General features: G+C 39.2%; 1 protein-coding gene across 7 annotated transcripts in view; it reads right to left on the reverse strand.

The window, feature by feature from the left end:
• The window catches only part of FBXL17 (F-box and leucine rich repeat protein 17), a 464,738-nt gene that overhangs the window by 206,421 nt on the left and 243,583 nt on the right, over positions 1-14,734 (reverse strand). The window contains exon 7 of one of the 7 annotated variants that reach the window (XM_039544568.1): positions 11,499-12,952. The exons of the other annotated variants lie outside the window; for them this stretch is intronic. Within the exon in view, the coding sequence (XP_039400502.1) occupies positions 12,874-12,952 (79 nt within the window). The 3' untranslated portion in view covers positions 11,499-12,873. Of the gene's footprint in view, positions 1-11,498; positions 12,953-14,734 lie in introns of those variants that run through there. 7 annotated transcript variants of the gene reach the window in all.

The raw sequence follows: 14,734 nt of genomic DNA on the forward strand, positions 1-14,734 counted from the left end.
TCCATAGGCAATTTATTCCAGTGCTTAACCACACTGACAGAAAGTTTTTCCTAAGGTCCAACCTAAACCTCTTGCTGCAATTTTAGCCCATTGCTTCTTGTCCTATCCTCAGAGATTAAGAACAATATTTTTTATCCCTTCTTCTTGTAACAAACTTTTATGTACAGCATGGATGCATGTCCTCTGGAATGGTGATTGAAGCATGAAGGGACATATGACTCTTTAGCACATCTGGCATGTAAATATCTTGCGACGCCAGCTATAAAAGTGTAATGCGAACACCCGTCCTCATTTTCAGGTGACATTGTACACAAGAAACGGACAGCATTATCTCCTGCAAATGTAAATCAAGCGTGTTTGTCTGAGCAATTGGCTGAACAAGAAATAGGACTGAGTGGACTTGTAGGCTCTAAAGTTTTATATTGTTTTACTTTTGAACGCAGTTATTTTTTGTACATAATTCTACATTTGTAAGTTCAACTTTCATAATAAAGAGATTGCACTACAGTAGGTGAATTGAAAAAATACTATTTCTTTTGTTTTTTACAGTGCAAATATTTGTAATCAAAATTAAATACAAAGTAAGCACTGTACACTTTGTATTCTGTGTTATAATTGAAAACAATAGATTTGAAAAACATCCAAAATATTTAAATAAATGGTATTCTATTATTGTTTAACAGTGTGATTAATCACGATTACTTCTTTAATTGTGCAATTAATCATGATTAATATTTTTGATCACTTGACAGCCCTAATTTTAATGAGTTTGAGTTAATACTTTAAATAATTATTTTACTTTCATATTTTTCTGCATGCAAACAGCAGTCATTTGTTAGAAAACAAATGTATTCTTTGACTTTATTTATTCTGAGACAAATATAGAAGTGCCACAGCAAATTGAGGAGGCATTCTAGACATAAAAGTACCATACATTATACATACTATTGTAAATTTCATTTTACCATTGAGGTCACAAGAATCATGTCCCCAACAGTCATAAATCTCTATGCTATTTTCCAGCTGTAGCTATAACTAGTTCATGAAGTTTGTTCTTAAGGTTTTTGATGTAAATTAAGGAATGTTACCAATTAAGAGAGAGAGGACTATGCCATCCTTACATCAACCACTTGTTTCAGGGCATATTTGAAGGAGGTGGCATTCAAGAACCTCTTTAGAACTTTGCTTGAAATGTTTGATTATGAATGGAATACCACAGTAAGAAGACAAAGAAATTCAATTCAGATCTAATGTTCACTGGCCAAGATTTAATTTCCAAAAAGACACAGAGGCTTCTCACTGAACAATGCCTGTGTTTAGCTCATCATACTGAGACAGTACTTGTGCCAGCACACTTGAGCCTTTCGAAGTTCCACTATTCATTACAACACACATCAATATTCTCCAATTCCTGCCAAGGTTCAGACAGAGCTCATTCAGTGTAAGTTGAATGTTAGGTCCAATCAAAGGAGTTCAAGGAAAACATGAACAAGTGTTTTGTATGCAGAGCTCAGCTGTTGGCAGGGTGTGTTAATGTAGTACTGTTCCCAGCTAATTCCTCTCCTTAGGAAGTGGCTTTTGAACTAAACTGAGTTACCTCTCTCTTGAATTTCAACCAATATAAATGGGGGGGGGGAGTTTTTAATTACTGAATAAGAAAAAAGTTTTATTTTTTTTAAATTAACTTTCCTTTCAACATTTTCCTTGCACAGGATAGCATGCGGACAAGGAAAAGTCAGATAACATCTGCCCCTTTTATTTTTTTTAAAGGAAATAACAGAATCCAAGAGATGATCTTGAGGATTTAAAACAAACTAAATTATACATAGAGTAAGTCAAAGCATCTAAAAACATTGCTCTAATACAAAACAATTTTTAAAAATGCATTAAATATAACATGTGTCAACTGTAGTGAAAATACCCATCATTCATCAATAATGTATGTCCAGTAACATCACCAAGAAAGTAACAGACTGCTGAGTGACAATGTGGAACTGTCAGAGGTAGCAACTATAGACTAACAATTGCTAGTAATAACAATAAATTCTAATAATAATTATTATTAGTAGTATTATAGAAGTGCCAGTCATGCTTCTGGAGTAAAGGAGGAGTTGAGTTTTATACAGCGATTCCACCATTTGTTATGTACAATGAACACAGTGGATCCTTCCCAAAACGAAAACACTTAGACACTTTGGGTACAGAATTAATTTTCTGAGAATTTAAAAGTAAATGATTACTTAATTTATGAGTTAAAATTAATTAAAAATGGATGCTTAATAAAATTTAGCTCTTGGTGTCAGGCCACATTTTGGGCCTAAAGAAGAGCTCAATGTGGCTCGAAAGCTTGTCTCTTTCACCACGGAAGCTGGTTTAATAAAAGATATTAACCCACACCTTCACCTCACCATGGCAGCTGGCACATGCGTTCCGAGTCCTGCCCTTCGCCTGGGCCGGTGTGTCCACTGGATGTTTCCTGTCTGCTCCCTGGCAGCTGGCTCAATGTTGTGTGCAGTGGCCACTCCAGCCCCTCCTTGGGTCCCACTCTCACTTCCACTCCTTCCCCACGTACATGTGTGGCGGGAGCAAAAACATAGCCAGGTCCCACTCTCGCCTCCAAGAGATAGAATGGGGCAGACAAAACTGGGGTGTGTGGAAACATACATCAGCCACCCACAATATTTCCGTTGTGGGGATACGAGCCACTCCTGCCCCTCGGTTCCACTGCCCCTGTCTTTAAGTAATTGATATGCACACAACCTGAATGCCGGTTGAATGTAGTTTTTAATCTAGCAATAAAATTAATACATCAGTCTTATAAACATACTTTTCTTTCATATATTATTTATATCACCTAGGAGCCTTAGTCATGGACCAGGATCCCATTGTGCTAGGTGCTGTACAAACACAACAAAAAGATGATCCCTGACTGAACCGCTCCTAGCACAATGGAGTCCTGGTCTATGACTAGGGCCCGTAGGTGCTACAGTATGACAAATACATAATAAATTAAGTATAATACATAAGACAAAAGATGGATAGAGCCAGGGAAATCCAAGGAAACAACAAGACAATGTTTGTCAGCACAACAGGGAGTGGTATCAGCACACCAGCAATCTAATCATTTTCAGGTTTTTCATAGGCATCACAGCAAAGGAGAGTTTTGAAGAAGGATTTGCAAGTGGATAATGAGGTAGCTTTGTGGATATTTTAAGGATAATTTGTTTTTTTGTGTTGGATTACTTTCCCAAAATAAGGGTTACAAGGGTATAAAAAAGTACTTCAAGAAAACTGTTGATTATTAGTAGAGAAATATCTGTTAATAATATACTTCCAGTCAAAATGTACACAAACTAGGTAAACCACAGTGCTTAGTGTTGTAAATGCCATAAACAGTCAGGGAGCTGCTTTAAATGAAGTACCTCTTTTGACAGAGCCCTGAGCAACACTCTGCCTGAAGGAACTGAGATTAATTGCAGCTTTTCAGAGAACTTAAAAATGTGAGTGTGTCTCCTGAGTGGAGAATTTGTGGAGGAGGAAAAGATGGAGGAACGCCTAGAATAGAAAATCAGTAGAAAAGCTATATTCCAGTGCAAATATTTGGGGAAACATACTTCAATCTAGTTTTCTGGTTTTAAGAAAAATAATTAATTGAGCACTGGTTGCAATCTATAAAGACAATCTGCAAAGACATAAATGAGAAGTAGCTGTGGGGGAGAAAGAGAGTGACTGTACACACCAAGTAACACTCATACTTATTATTTTTGGCTTTTCCCTCCCCTAGACAATTTTTACATTGGCCAAGGGACAACCAAGATAAAATTAGCTTGAACTTATACTAAAAACATAGGTAAGCAGCCAAGACAAGTCCAATATTAACTTCAGAATCCAGAGTATCTAATCAGTACTATTAACATATAAGTGCTGAAAACAATTAACTACACCAATTCCTTCCCCCAAACTGACAGAGCTACAATATCTGCAAAGGAAATACACTCCTCCCATCTTGTTCTCTCCTCTTCATCCCTTCTCCATAGGTCCTACCAAATACTGAACTATACAGAGGCCATTCTTTGAATATTACCAATTTAAAGAAATTTGCCCCAAACCTATTTTGTATTCCACGTAGCAGCCTGGAATGAATCTTTATGGCCTGAAATGAAATTTATGATAAAGAAGCTGATATCTTAGGGCTAAAAATGGCACTATTTTTAATACAATAGGGATGGGTTGCATTTAGTTAAGGTTTAGTTCTCTAGCCTACCTTTTAGAAGCTCAGACCTCACTCAAATTCATTTTGAGCTACACGTTTTTCTATTTTGAGCCACAACTGAAAAGTGATTTAAAATAAAATATTTTTTGAGTCTTCGCGTTCTGAAAAATATTTTCCCCATATGTTTCAATCAGGATCTCTGCCCTTGGCTAGCTCAAAACAGCAGAAACCAGAATGTTCAAAATTGACTTGTCTGTAGATCTGGTTAAGACTTAAAAATGCAATGTTAAGATTGAAAGATCAAAGTCTAAAAGACAGGAAATTTCAAAATTAAAGTTTGACTTTAACTCTGAGTATGATGCATGAATGTATACATTTTTTCCATAGTATGTCTTATACTATGTTAGTTATATTATATAAGGGAAACTCCTATTTGCATTATTCACGCATGTAATTCCACTCAGTGGGACTATTCATACATAACAGCAGGATTTGGACAACATTGTAATATTTGATAAATAATAATGATATAAAGCCCATATTTTAAAGCATAAACACAAGCAAGCAGATGTAAGAGTTTTCAACTGTAACCTTTGGAATTTCCTGACCTTTGAATATTTGATTTCTAAATCCTTAATATGTTATTAATGCTAGCTTTCTTATTTAATACATATATTTTCTATTATAGTAGTGATGGACTAAAAAAAAAGATCAGCAACCCCTTTCATCCAAACTAGAATATAAACATACAAAACTCTTTGGGGATTGATATGACTACCTCAATCTGCTTTTTTAATTTGAAGGAAAATAATTGTGCACTAGTTTCAACTTATAAAAGCACTAGACAAGAGTAAGGTCAATAGGAAAGTACAAGAGAGTACCAATCCTCACGGGAGACTCTGGGTGCTACACTTACAATAAAGAGACACCACTTCAAAAAGAAATATGCATTATATATTCAAAATACAAATGTGTAATTTTCTATTTATTACTTTGGGGGATTTCTTTTTTCATTTTTAGTGTCATTTGGCTATCAACGAATTGTTTTCTGGGGGAAACAGCCATATCACTACTCACTATCATATATGAGCTTTTAAACAAACAGCAAAGTTAATTGTTTACAAGTGAGCAATATATTTGGCAAGGGAAATATATTCTTCCATTAAATAGAATTTCAGTCAATTTGAGTAGCCCAAATAAGTAATCAAAATTGATAGAACTAAGTCTATTTTATATGCTTAATCAAAATAGGAAGAGAAATAGGTCAAGCATTTTCTTTGTACATCTTGAAATAAAAATGTGGCTAATAACATATTTTCTGGATTCATTTAGATGTCCTGTAATGCCTTTTGTTTGTGGTTTAATTAATGTGCAGACAAAATAAGATTTTATTACACTGATATGGCTTATGCCCTGTCACCTGTTTTATAGCATGTTTGCGGACCACTGAGTCTCCTAAAACAAGCATCCCAATCAGAATCTGGAGATCAAATCTTTTAAATTAAACTCTCAGACTCTCTCATCACAGTCCACACTCTGCTTTTAGCCTTGCTGGTTTAGGGAGTCAGAGACTGGGATCTCCTGCACATAACAGTTTAAAGGCCACAAGAATGGCCAACCATAAAGCATTCAAGAAACACAGGATCTTCTATTTGAAATGGGTGAGAAATCCTCCTCTAAGAAACATGGAATCATTTACTAAAGGAGAGCAATCCATTTGTATTAAAACAACAAGGAGTCTGGTGGCAGATTTATTTGGGCATAAGCCACCGGACTCCTCGTTGTTTTTGTGGATACAAACTAACACGGCTACCCCTCTGACATTTGTATTAAGTTAATCTCTAATACAGATGATCACATTACATTATTCTTGAACAAAACTGTTGGGGAAAACATAGGTTTAGCTAAAATGTGGAGGGCCATTATGACAAATTGCTACAAATGCAGGACTAGAAGGAGCTAATCAAAGAAGATATGGTTTATTGCTCACAGCACTTGGAGGCTGGGGAGAAGGATGCAGCAGTTTCAAACTGGTCTGGGACCATGAGACAATGGATAACTGATCTCCTTCAACACAAGAAAGGGAAGATGCTTTTGGGAAATCAAAGAAAAGATTTTTTTTTTCCTATAAAGGACTAAGATCCTCCCTGGCAAACAGAAACTTCATTGTCATACTCCTGCCTGGGGAAATATGAGAGAAGCTGGCTGAATGTGTCTGAGAAAGAATTTTCTAAGATGCATAGTTTAATTTTTCATAATCAACATGCTGTGTACCAAAGTTTAGATCATGCATAGCTATGCTTTTCATATTGCATTTGCCTATGTTTACATCATAACTGTTTACCATTTTCTCTTTGATTTTCCATCCAATGACAAGTAACCCTTCTCCACCCCTCCATCCCCACCCCAAAAAAACAACACATGGAATGGTTGTGTAGAGATCTAGCGAATATAATCTTTGGATTTATCTACACACTAAAAAATGAAATTATTTAACTTGGGTTTTCATTCACACCCTTTGTTATTTTGGTACAAACCTGGGTGTGGATCATCTTAATCCAAAATAAGAGGCACATCACCCAGATTTGCTCTGAAATAACAAAATGATTTAAAACCAGAGTTAGTTATTTCACTTCCAGTGGTTGTATAGACAAGCCCTCTGTCAGGCACTTCAGAAAGATGCACACTGTCCTCTGACTCTAAGGTTGGCAGAAACAGAAATGAGGCAATGGGCTTGAAGACTCAAAGAAAAATGGACTGTGATCCCCACAAAAGATGCAGCAAGGAAGCTGGCTATAATCACTGTGGCAGTGGAAGAGAACTAACAAACAGGAAGGGTGAAAAGCCTGGTTACATATATTGGTCTCAAATATTTGGCAAGCAGAATTAAAAAATGCAGTTCTAATTTGGATGACGTTCTAGTAGATCTTCTAAAAAGGGATTTTAACCATTTAGGGCAACAGTGGCCTATTTTCTCATGGTAGCTACAGTGTTATTACTACAAATGCATGAAGAGACTATTTATTCTAGCATCAGGTCTCCTAACTGTGACAAGGTGAGAACATCCTTGCAACAGGTGCTAGTGTGACCCCTTTTTAACAGACCCAGCTGAGCAGCAAAAACTGCTTGAAATTCTGCAATCACTTTTCTTTCTGTTCCAGAATTACCCATTTTTGCACTAGAGTGAACCAGTGAATTCATACATGTTAACAACAAGCTGCAGATACTACTTTTCAAAACAGGCAAAAACAAGGAAAAGGGGGTTAAAAATTCAACACTTAATTGAAGAACACCTTAGCTGAAAACTGTTTGAAGTGAAAATTAAAAAACATAAAGCTTTGACACCCTTGATTATTGATTCCATTTAAAAGGATCTAGTAAAGGTATTTTTGGAATAGCTTCAAAGGGGCCTATCAGTGTCTTAAGCAATTAATATACACTGATGAAAGTGCAAAACCAAAATTCACTTAATTTTTATGCAACTGTATGACCTTAATCTCCACTATAAGCGTTTAAACTAAAATATTAATATTTTATATTAAATAAAGTAGAAGTATTCCTAAATAGCTGTGCTAAGACATCTGATTTTTCAGATATAAAACCACCTCAGAGTAGATTAATTTATTTAAAAAATATATTTTATATGACATAAATATTAACGTGTTAGATTATTTACAACCAAAAAATCGTTTAAGTAAATCTAGAAACTCTGATATCAAACCTTCTCTATATATGAAAAAAACTCACCTGAAGACATTAAAGGTTAGATTCGCAAAGAAATTTAGGAGGCGGAGAAGGTGTTCCCTTATAACTTTTCACCCAGTGGTGCTCACCTGGCACATAGAAGATCACCAGTTCAACTCCCCCCTCCACTTGAGGGAGAGAAGAGATTTGAACTGGCATCTGCCACCTCTCAGGAGACTGATGTAGGCACTGGGATATAGGATAATGTTATGAGGGAGTCCCTCAGGCCTTGGCTACACTGGCACTTTACAGCGCTGCAACTTTCTCACTCAGTGGTGTGAAAAAACACCTCCCTGAACGCAGCAAGTTACAGCACTGTAAAGTGCCAGTGTAAACAGTGCCCCAGCGCTGGGAGCGCGGCTCCCAGCGCTGTAAGCTAATCCCCCCTGGGAGGTGGAGTACCTGCAGCGCTGGGAGACCTCGCTCCCAGCGCTGGCGCCGTGACCACACTCGCACTTCAAAGCGCTGCCACGGGAGCGCTCCCGTGGCAGCACTGTACAGCTGCAAGGGTAGCCATACCCTCAGTCTCTCTTGTTGAAGCTGCTGCACTGTGGATAAATAAATAAAAATTCATGGGAGACAGGGCTGTGGATCCCGGGTCTCCCATTTCTTAGGTGAGTGCTCTATCACACTGCAGAATCATTCTCGTGCATGCTTGCTTGCTCACACTCTCTCTCTCACCCAGTGATTCTCTCATTATTTATCCACAGTGCAATGGCTTCAAGCAGCCTTTCACCCCTTTGTCCCCGTTTTGTGTAAGCTTGTCCACATGGGCGCAATCCAGTAGGTGAGATCTGAGCTGGATTGGGCCCCACAGGTGATTTAGGAAGAACTCCTAGTTTCCCAGGGTCCATGCATCAGTCTGGAGCTTAGGCATCTGGACACCTGATATGGGGCTGCAACGTGCTTGTGCAGAGGCACAAAAATAGCTGCCTAGGGAGCTTTTACTACCAAATTTGGCGCTGAGCAATTTTAGGTGCCAACAGGGTTTGTGGGCAGTGGCGCAAGGCCTGATTCTGGCAATTAGGTGCCTAAATCCTTTTATGAATCCTTTCTACCCACCCCAACTTTGTGAATCTGAATTTTACTTTAGCAAAAAATCTATAGCCTATGAACTTTGTACCCGCAAATTTTGCTGGTTGGGTGCTGCTACACTCAGAACACAATACTGGCATTGTGAAATCATTCTTGCTGCACACTGATCATGCCAAAAAATCTTTTATACCCAATTTAGGCAAGAGATTAGAATTATTTCTTTCACATCTACTGCACAATCAGATATGTCTCTGGAGTTCAAGCTCACCTGTTAAAAAAAAGTGAAAAATAAGTCTACTATATTTCAATAGTAAAGAACTCACCCTCCTTGCACTTTTCTTTTAATTGTCTTCCCAATCTCCCACCAACAACCTAACAGGCCTAACCAGCAGAAATTCAGCACAACTTGGAAAGCTCTGCATTCTGGCCATGCTGAAGGTCAAACTAATCAGAAGAACAGATGACTTGCTGCAAATGACCATAAACAAAAAACCTATATATGTGCCCTTGAGTTACACAGTTCCCCAGGGAAAGAAAAGAGGCAGTGCTACATGAAGATGAAATCAGCACTACATGGAACTTTTGAGGCTCAACAGCCTAGGACAGTGGTTTTCAAACTTTTTTTCTGGTGACCCAGTTGAAGGAAATTGTTGATGCCTGTGACCCAACGGAGCTGGGGATGAGGAGTTTGGAGTGGGGAGGGGGCTCAGGGCTGGGGCAGAGGGTTGAAGTGTGGGTTGTGGGGTGGGGCTGGGAATGAGGCGTTCAGAGTACGGGAGGGGGCTCTGGGCTGGGGCAGGGGGTCAGGGCTCTTGGGTTGTACCAGGGATATGGGGTTTGAGGTGCAGGAGGGGGCTCTGGGTTTGGAGGGGGGCTCAGGGCTGGGGCAGGGGATTGGGATGAGGGGTTGGGGCACGGGCTTATCTCCGGAGGATCCCGGTCAGAGGTGCAGCCAGGGGGCGGAGGCTGTCCTGGCACTGCGGACTGCGCTGCGCCCCAGAAGCGGCCAGCGGCAAGTCCGGCTCCTAGGCAGAGCCATGCAAGCTCTCACCCGCAGGCACTGCCCCCCCCCCCAGTTTCCATTGGCCGGGAGTGTGGAGCTGGTGCTCGGGGCCGGGGCAGCGCGCAGAGCCCCGTGCCCCCCTGCCTAGGAGCTGGACCTGCTGCTGGCTGTGTGTGGGGCGCAGCATGGTGTCAGAACAGGTAGGGACTACTAGTTTTTACTGGCCGGCCACCAGGGTCCCCGGGTGCTGAGCAAGGCAACCCAGTGCCTGGCATTCCGCAACCCAGTACTGGGTCATGACCTGTGGTTTGAAAACCACTGGCCTAGGAAACTCAAAGTACTGCTATGGGTGAGCAACCAAAAAGATCATTTTGGATTGTGTATATTAAGCCAAAGTTTGGATAAATTCTGGGTTGGATAGTTAGCATGTGCCACTGTCTACTACATATTAGAATGATTTAGGGCAACCTTCTATGGACACAATTCATGTAAAACAAAGGCATACAATATTTCTGAACTGTATAATTAAAATATATTTAGTGAGGAAAAACTTTGGGTTCCTAATTATGAAATTAAATCTCTTAGATTAAGATTTCAAATGGAAAAATGCAGAATTGCTAAAAATGAAATATCAAGAAATGCATTTTTGTTTCCCCCTCATATGATGAGAGAATATGCTGCTTTCATCAGCTGTGATTGCCAGGTAATGTAGTTACAAAACAAGTTCTTCCCCTTAGCCATAAATGGCTTTTTTTCTGCAGAATTTGTATTGAGTGGGAAAAGCAACCTTCTGCACAAAGTAATGCCAAATGTGAAGGTCACTATATTGGCTTTCTGATTGTTTGTACTGTAATAAATACTCAAGGATAAATGTAACAGAAGAGCTGGCACTTCATGATGTAGTTAAAAATTCAAGATTTTTTGCCTATATCAACTCTACAGAACTGCACAATTGCCTATTGATTTATTGTGCATAGTAACCTTTACAATTTGCTTACGCTTAAACTACTTTTGATTTGTCAGTGATCAGTCAATCCCACTCATTACATTCCCAATAAGTAAGAGTCTTTGGTTTTAAAATTAATATAAATGTTTCATAATATCATACATCTTAATTGAGATTTATTGTTACAGATGGACAAGTGTACATATATCACTAAATGGCTGATTGAAGCTAATCAGGCAAGAAAATGATTGTATAGCCTATTACAGGAAAAAAGATTGTATATTAAAAAAATCTAGCAATTTTAGTACATGATGAAGTATGATAGTATGACCTTATGTTATTCTCACATATAGATTTTGTTCCTTGGACTATACAAATTTAGAAAGGCATCTTGAATGCAATAATGTATACTGATACTGAACATTGTATGCATGCACAAACGCAACCTTATACCTGTTGCAAATTTATCTAGATTTATTGAGCCCAAATATGGACCGATGTACTAACTTTGTACTGATGTATCAACATTGGATGAAGTGAAGTGTGCCATCTCTAAACTAGAAAATGGATGTGCAGCCAGTGCTGATGGTATCCCCTCAGAGCTGCTAAAATGTGCTATTGATTCTGTAGCAGAATCACTTCTGGCCATCTTTCGTCTGGTGTGAAGAACTGGAACCGTGCCAAGTGCCTGGAAGGACAGGGGACTGAGCAGTGAATGTAAGAGCTACAGGCTGATCACCTTGCTCTCTGTTCCAGGGAAGATGTTTGTGCATGTTTTTCTGGCATGCCTGGAGCCTTTGCTACATCGGAAGAGTTGTCCCCAACAGTCAGGCTTTACGAGGAACAGGTCCACATTAGATGCCATTTTGTCCCTTTACTTTTTGTTGGAGATACATTGTGAGTTCAGGAAGCCCCTGCACGTAGCATATGTTGATCTTAAGGTTGCATTTGATTAAGTAGACTGTGTCGCGTTATGAAAGGCCTTAAAGGACGTAGGTGTCCTACCACTCTGCTGGACTTGATTAGAGAGCAGCATAATGGAACCACTGCCCATGTTAATCTGGGGAACCGGATGTCAGTGCCTTTTTAATCAGTATCTGGTGTTAAGCAGGGTTGCATTCTGGCTCCTGCACTATTTTGTCGGGCAATGGATTTCATAATGCAGCATTCCATCAGGTCCATATGCATTGAGATTGGTGATCTCTTGCTCACAGACCTTGACTACGTTGATGTCGTTCTTTTAGTATGAATCCACGACAGGTTTCGTGATGCACTCCAGCATATGGAGGAGGAGTGAGCTAAAACTGGTCTCCATGTTTCATGGTCAAAGACAAAACTGCAAAATCTAGGACAGGTCCACCTGCAACTCCAACCTCTTTGAACAATGAAACCGTTGACTCAGTTTCCAGCTTTTACTATCTGGGTCCTATACTTCACAGCTCCTCCAGTTCTCACACAGAAGTTCCCCATTGGATTGGCATCACAGGATCTGCCATACGCCGTTTACAATGGATATGGAATCAACATCATCTTAATATGACAACCAAGATCAGGATTTATTTGAGCTGTATCCTTCCCATATTGTTGTACGGCTGCGAAACATGGACAATACGCTGCGCAGACTAGATAAAGCTGGAGGCTTTCCACACATAATGTCAATGTCATATATTGGGCATAAAGTGGAATGATTTCATCTGTAATGCAGATATTTATGGTAGTTTGGGTCTACAGACTACTGGGGCCACTGTCTGCAGGCAACACTTTACACTTTCCGGACATGTTGCAGGGATGCCACAAGACGTTTCAGCGAACGCCGTTCTCCGGGTGGCTTGTAACATCCGGGATAAAATTCCACCAAGCGAGCGGTGGCGGAGGCCTAGAGGCAGACCCCCTATTACATGGGTTCATCAAGTCTGTTCCGATGTTGGACTCTCAGGCCATCAAGCCTTTGCAGCTGTGCAGGAATGGACCAAATGGTGAACGATCACTACAGCCGACTGTCTGGCTAAGCCTTGAAGAAGAAGAAATATGGACTACTGAAAGACCATGGATTGCTAATCCTATGGACAGAGCTATTCACAGTTAAACAGATTATACATGTAGTAAGTAGCAGAGAGGGTGCAGGGAGCTGCTTATACCTATGCACAGGCCCTAGCCCCCACCCCACACCTACTGCCAAGAGAATAGTAGTGGGGAGTCTTTTTACATGTCTTTTATATCTTTTGTGCAGGTACAGTATATGCTGCTGTGGATCAAGTTGCCTTCTGGGCTCCTGGTCACCTTACACAGCTATATCATACCAACCCTATTGCTCACATGTTCTCTTCTCCCTCCCCATTTCTTCAGTGTTACACTGGCTCTCAAAGCTATAATTTAGCTCAGTAATTACGGATGAAATTATCTACCATTGAGTTGTGATGGGTCTCAATTTATAAATCAATGTTCAATATTCAGTCTCTTCCAGATTGAATTTCAGACACAGAGACCACAGAAGCAGGACAAGATAATCGTGTTTGTTTACACATTTGGGTAATATAACTCATTTTTCTTCTTAACAGATTCATGGTAGGAAATAAACATATTCTAAACTTAAAACTTTGTATACAGTTATTCCTGGTATTTTCTACTAAGTAACTGAAACATGTAAATGGCAAGTATCTTTTAGCATTCCGATTTAAGAGTTCAGTTATTCTAAGCAGATTTCCTTTGTGTAGTTTCTCAGTAGGGCCATGGAAGAATCATGCATCCACTGTGTGCTAGACAAGTATATTCACTAGCAACAGCCATCTGTTACAATGTAAACTGAAAATCTATACCCATTTTCACCAACAGGTTAAATAATAGCACAAAGTTGGAAGAGAACTAAACATTCCTGGTGACATTTATATTGTAATATTAATAAGAACAACATTGAGAATTCAGTGCTGGAAAGCAAACTGGGACACCTCCATCTACAAGAAAAGTGCTAAAGCAGCTTCTGCTGATGGGAATGATTAAAATGTTTTTTTCTACCATCCACTTAAATACAGTGAGCTACAGCTGCCATTGATACCCAAGAGCTGCCGATTAGCCCATTATATTGTTTTATGTCTGAACATTCTGAATATATAACCTTAATTGTATCATAATATCCAAATTCACCACTTAATGTTGTATCATTCTGCCCTATAACTATTTAATCTATTTACATTAGCTCTATTTACTTTCCTTTTGTTCCATCTTACTCCTTAAATGGTACTGTGCTACATGCCTATGGGGGGACACAATCCCAAATTTTGATTATGGACAACTCATGAGCCACAGACCACTAGCTGGTGGTCCAGAGCTGACTGTTACATGGTGCTAACTTTATTCCTTTACTTATTTTTCCTTCCTGATCCATAAAATTTATCTCTCTGGCTTTGTATAACATGGTTTCTTATGTTTTTTAGTATGTCCCTTCCTCATCTCTATCACACTGTTTTTCCATTACATCATTCCCTCTCAATTTTTTAAAAAGTGATCAGGTAAAAATGCATGGAAATCTCAGTTTGTGCTTGTGTCTCAGGTGTTTCACTTGGACACACTTTTAATATTGTGGTCCTAAGTCCCCTCAGTCCATTCTATCCCTTATTAACTTCTGTCACTCCTCCACTGTGTAGGCAAAATTTTGTTTTTTAAAATACCCCTTTTCATGCTGTGCATGTATTTTACTGTATATACATATTATTTTATATTCAGTATTTGTGCTATAGAGCCAGATGATCCCCTTTATAGTAAAAGCAAAGAGCAATAAATTAGCAAAGAAATTAGC

The sequence above is a fragment of the Mauremys reevesii genome, linkage group 6 (genome assembly GCF_016161935.1).
Source record: "Mauremys reevesii isolate NIE-2019 linkage group 6, ASM1616193v1, whole genome shotgun sequence".
NCBI classification, from domain to species: domain Eukaryota; kingdom Metazoa; phylum Chordata; order Testudines; family Geoemydidae; genus Mauremys; species Mauremys reevesii.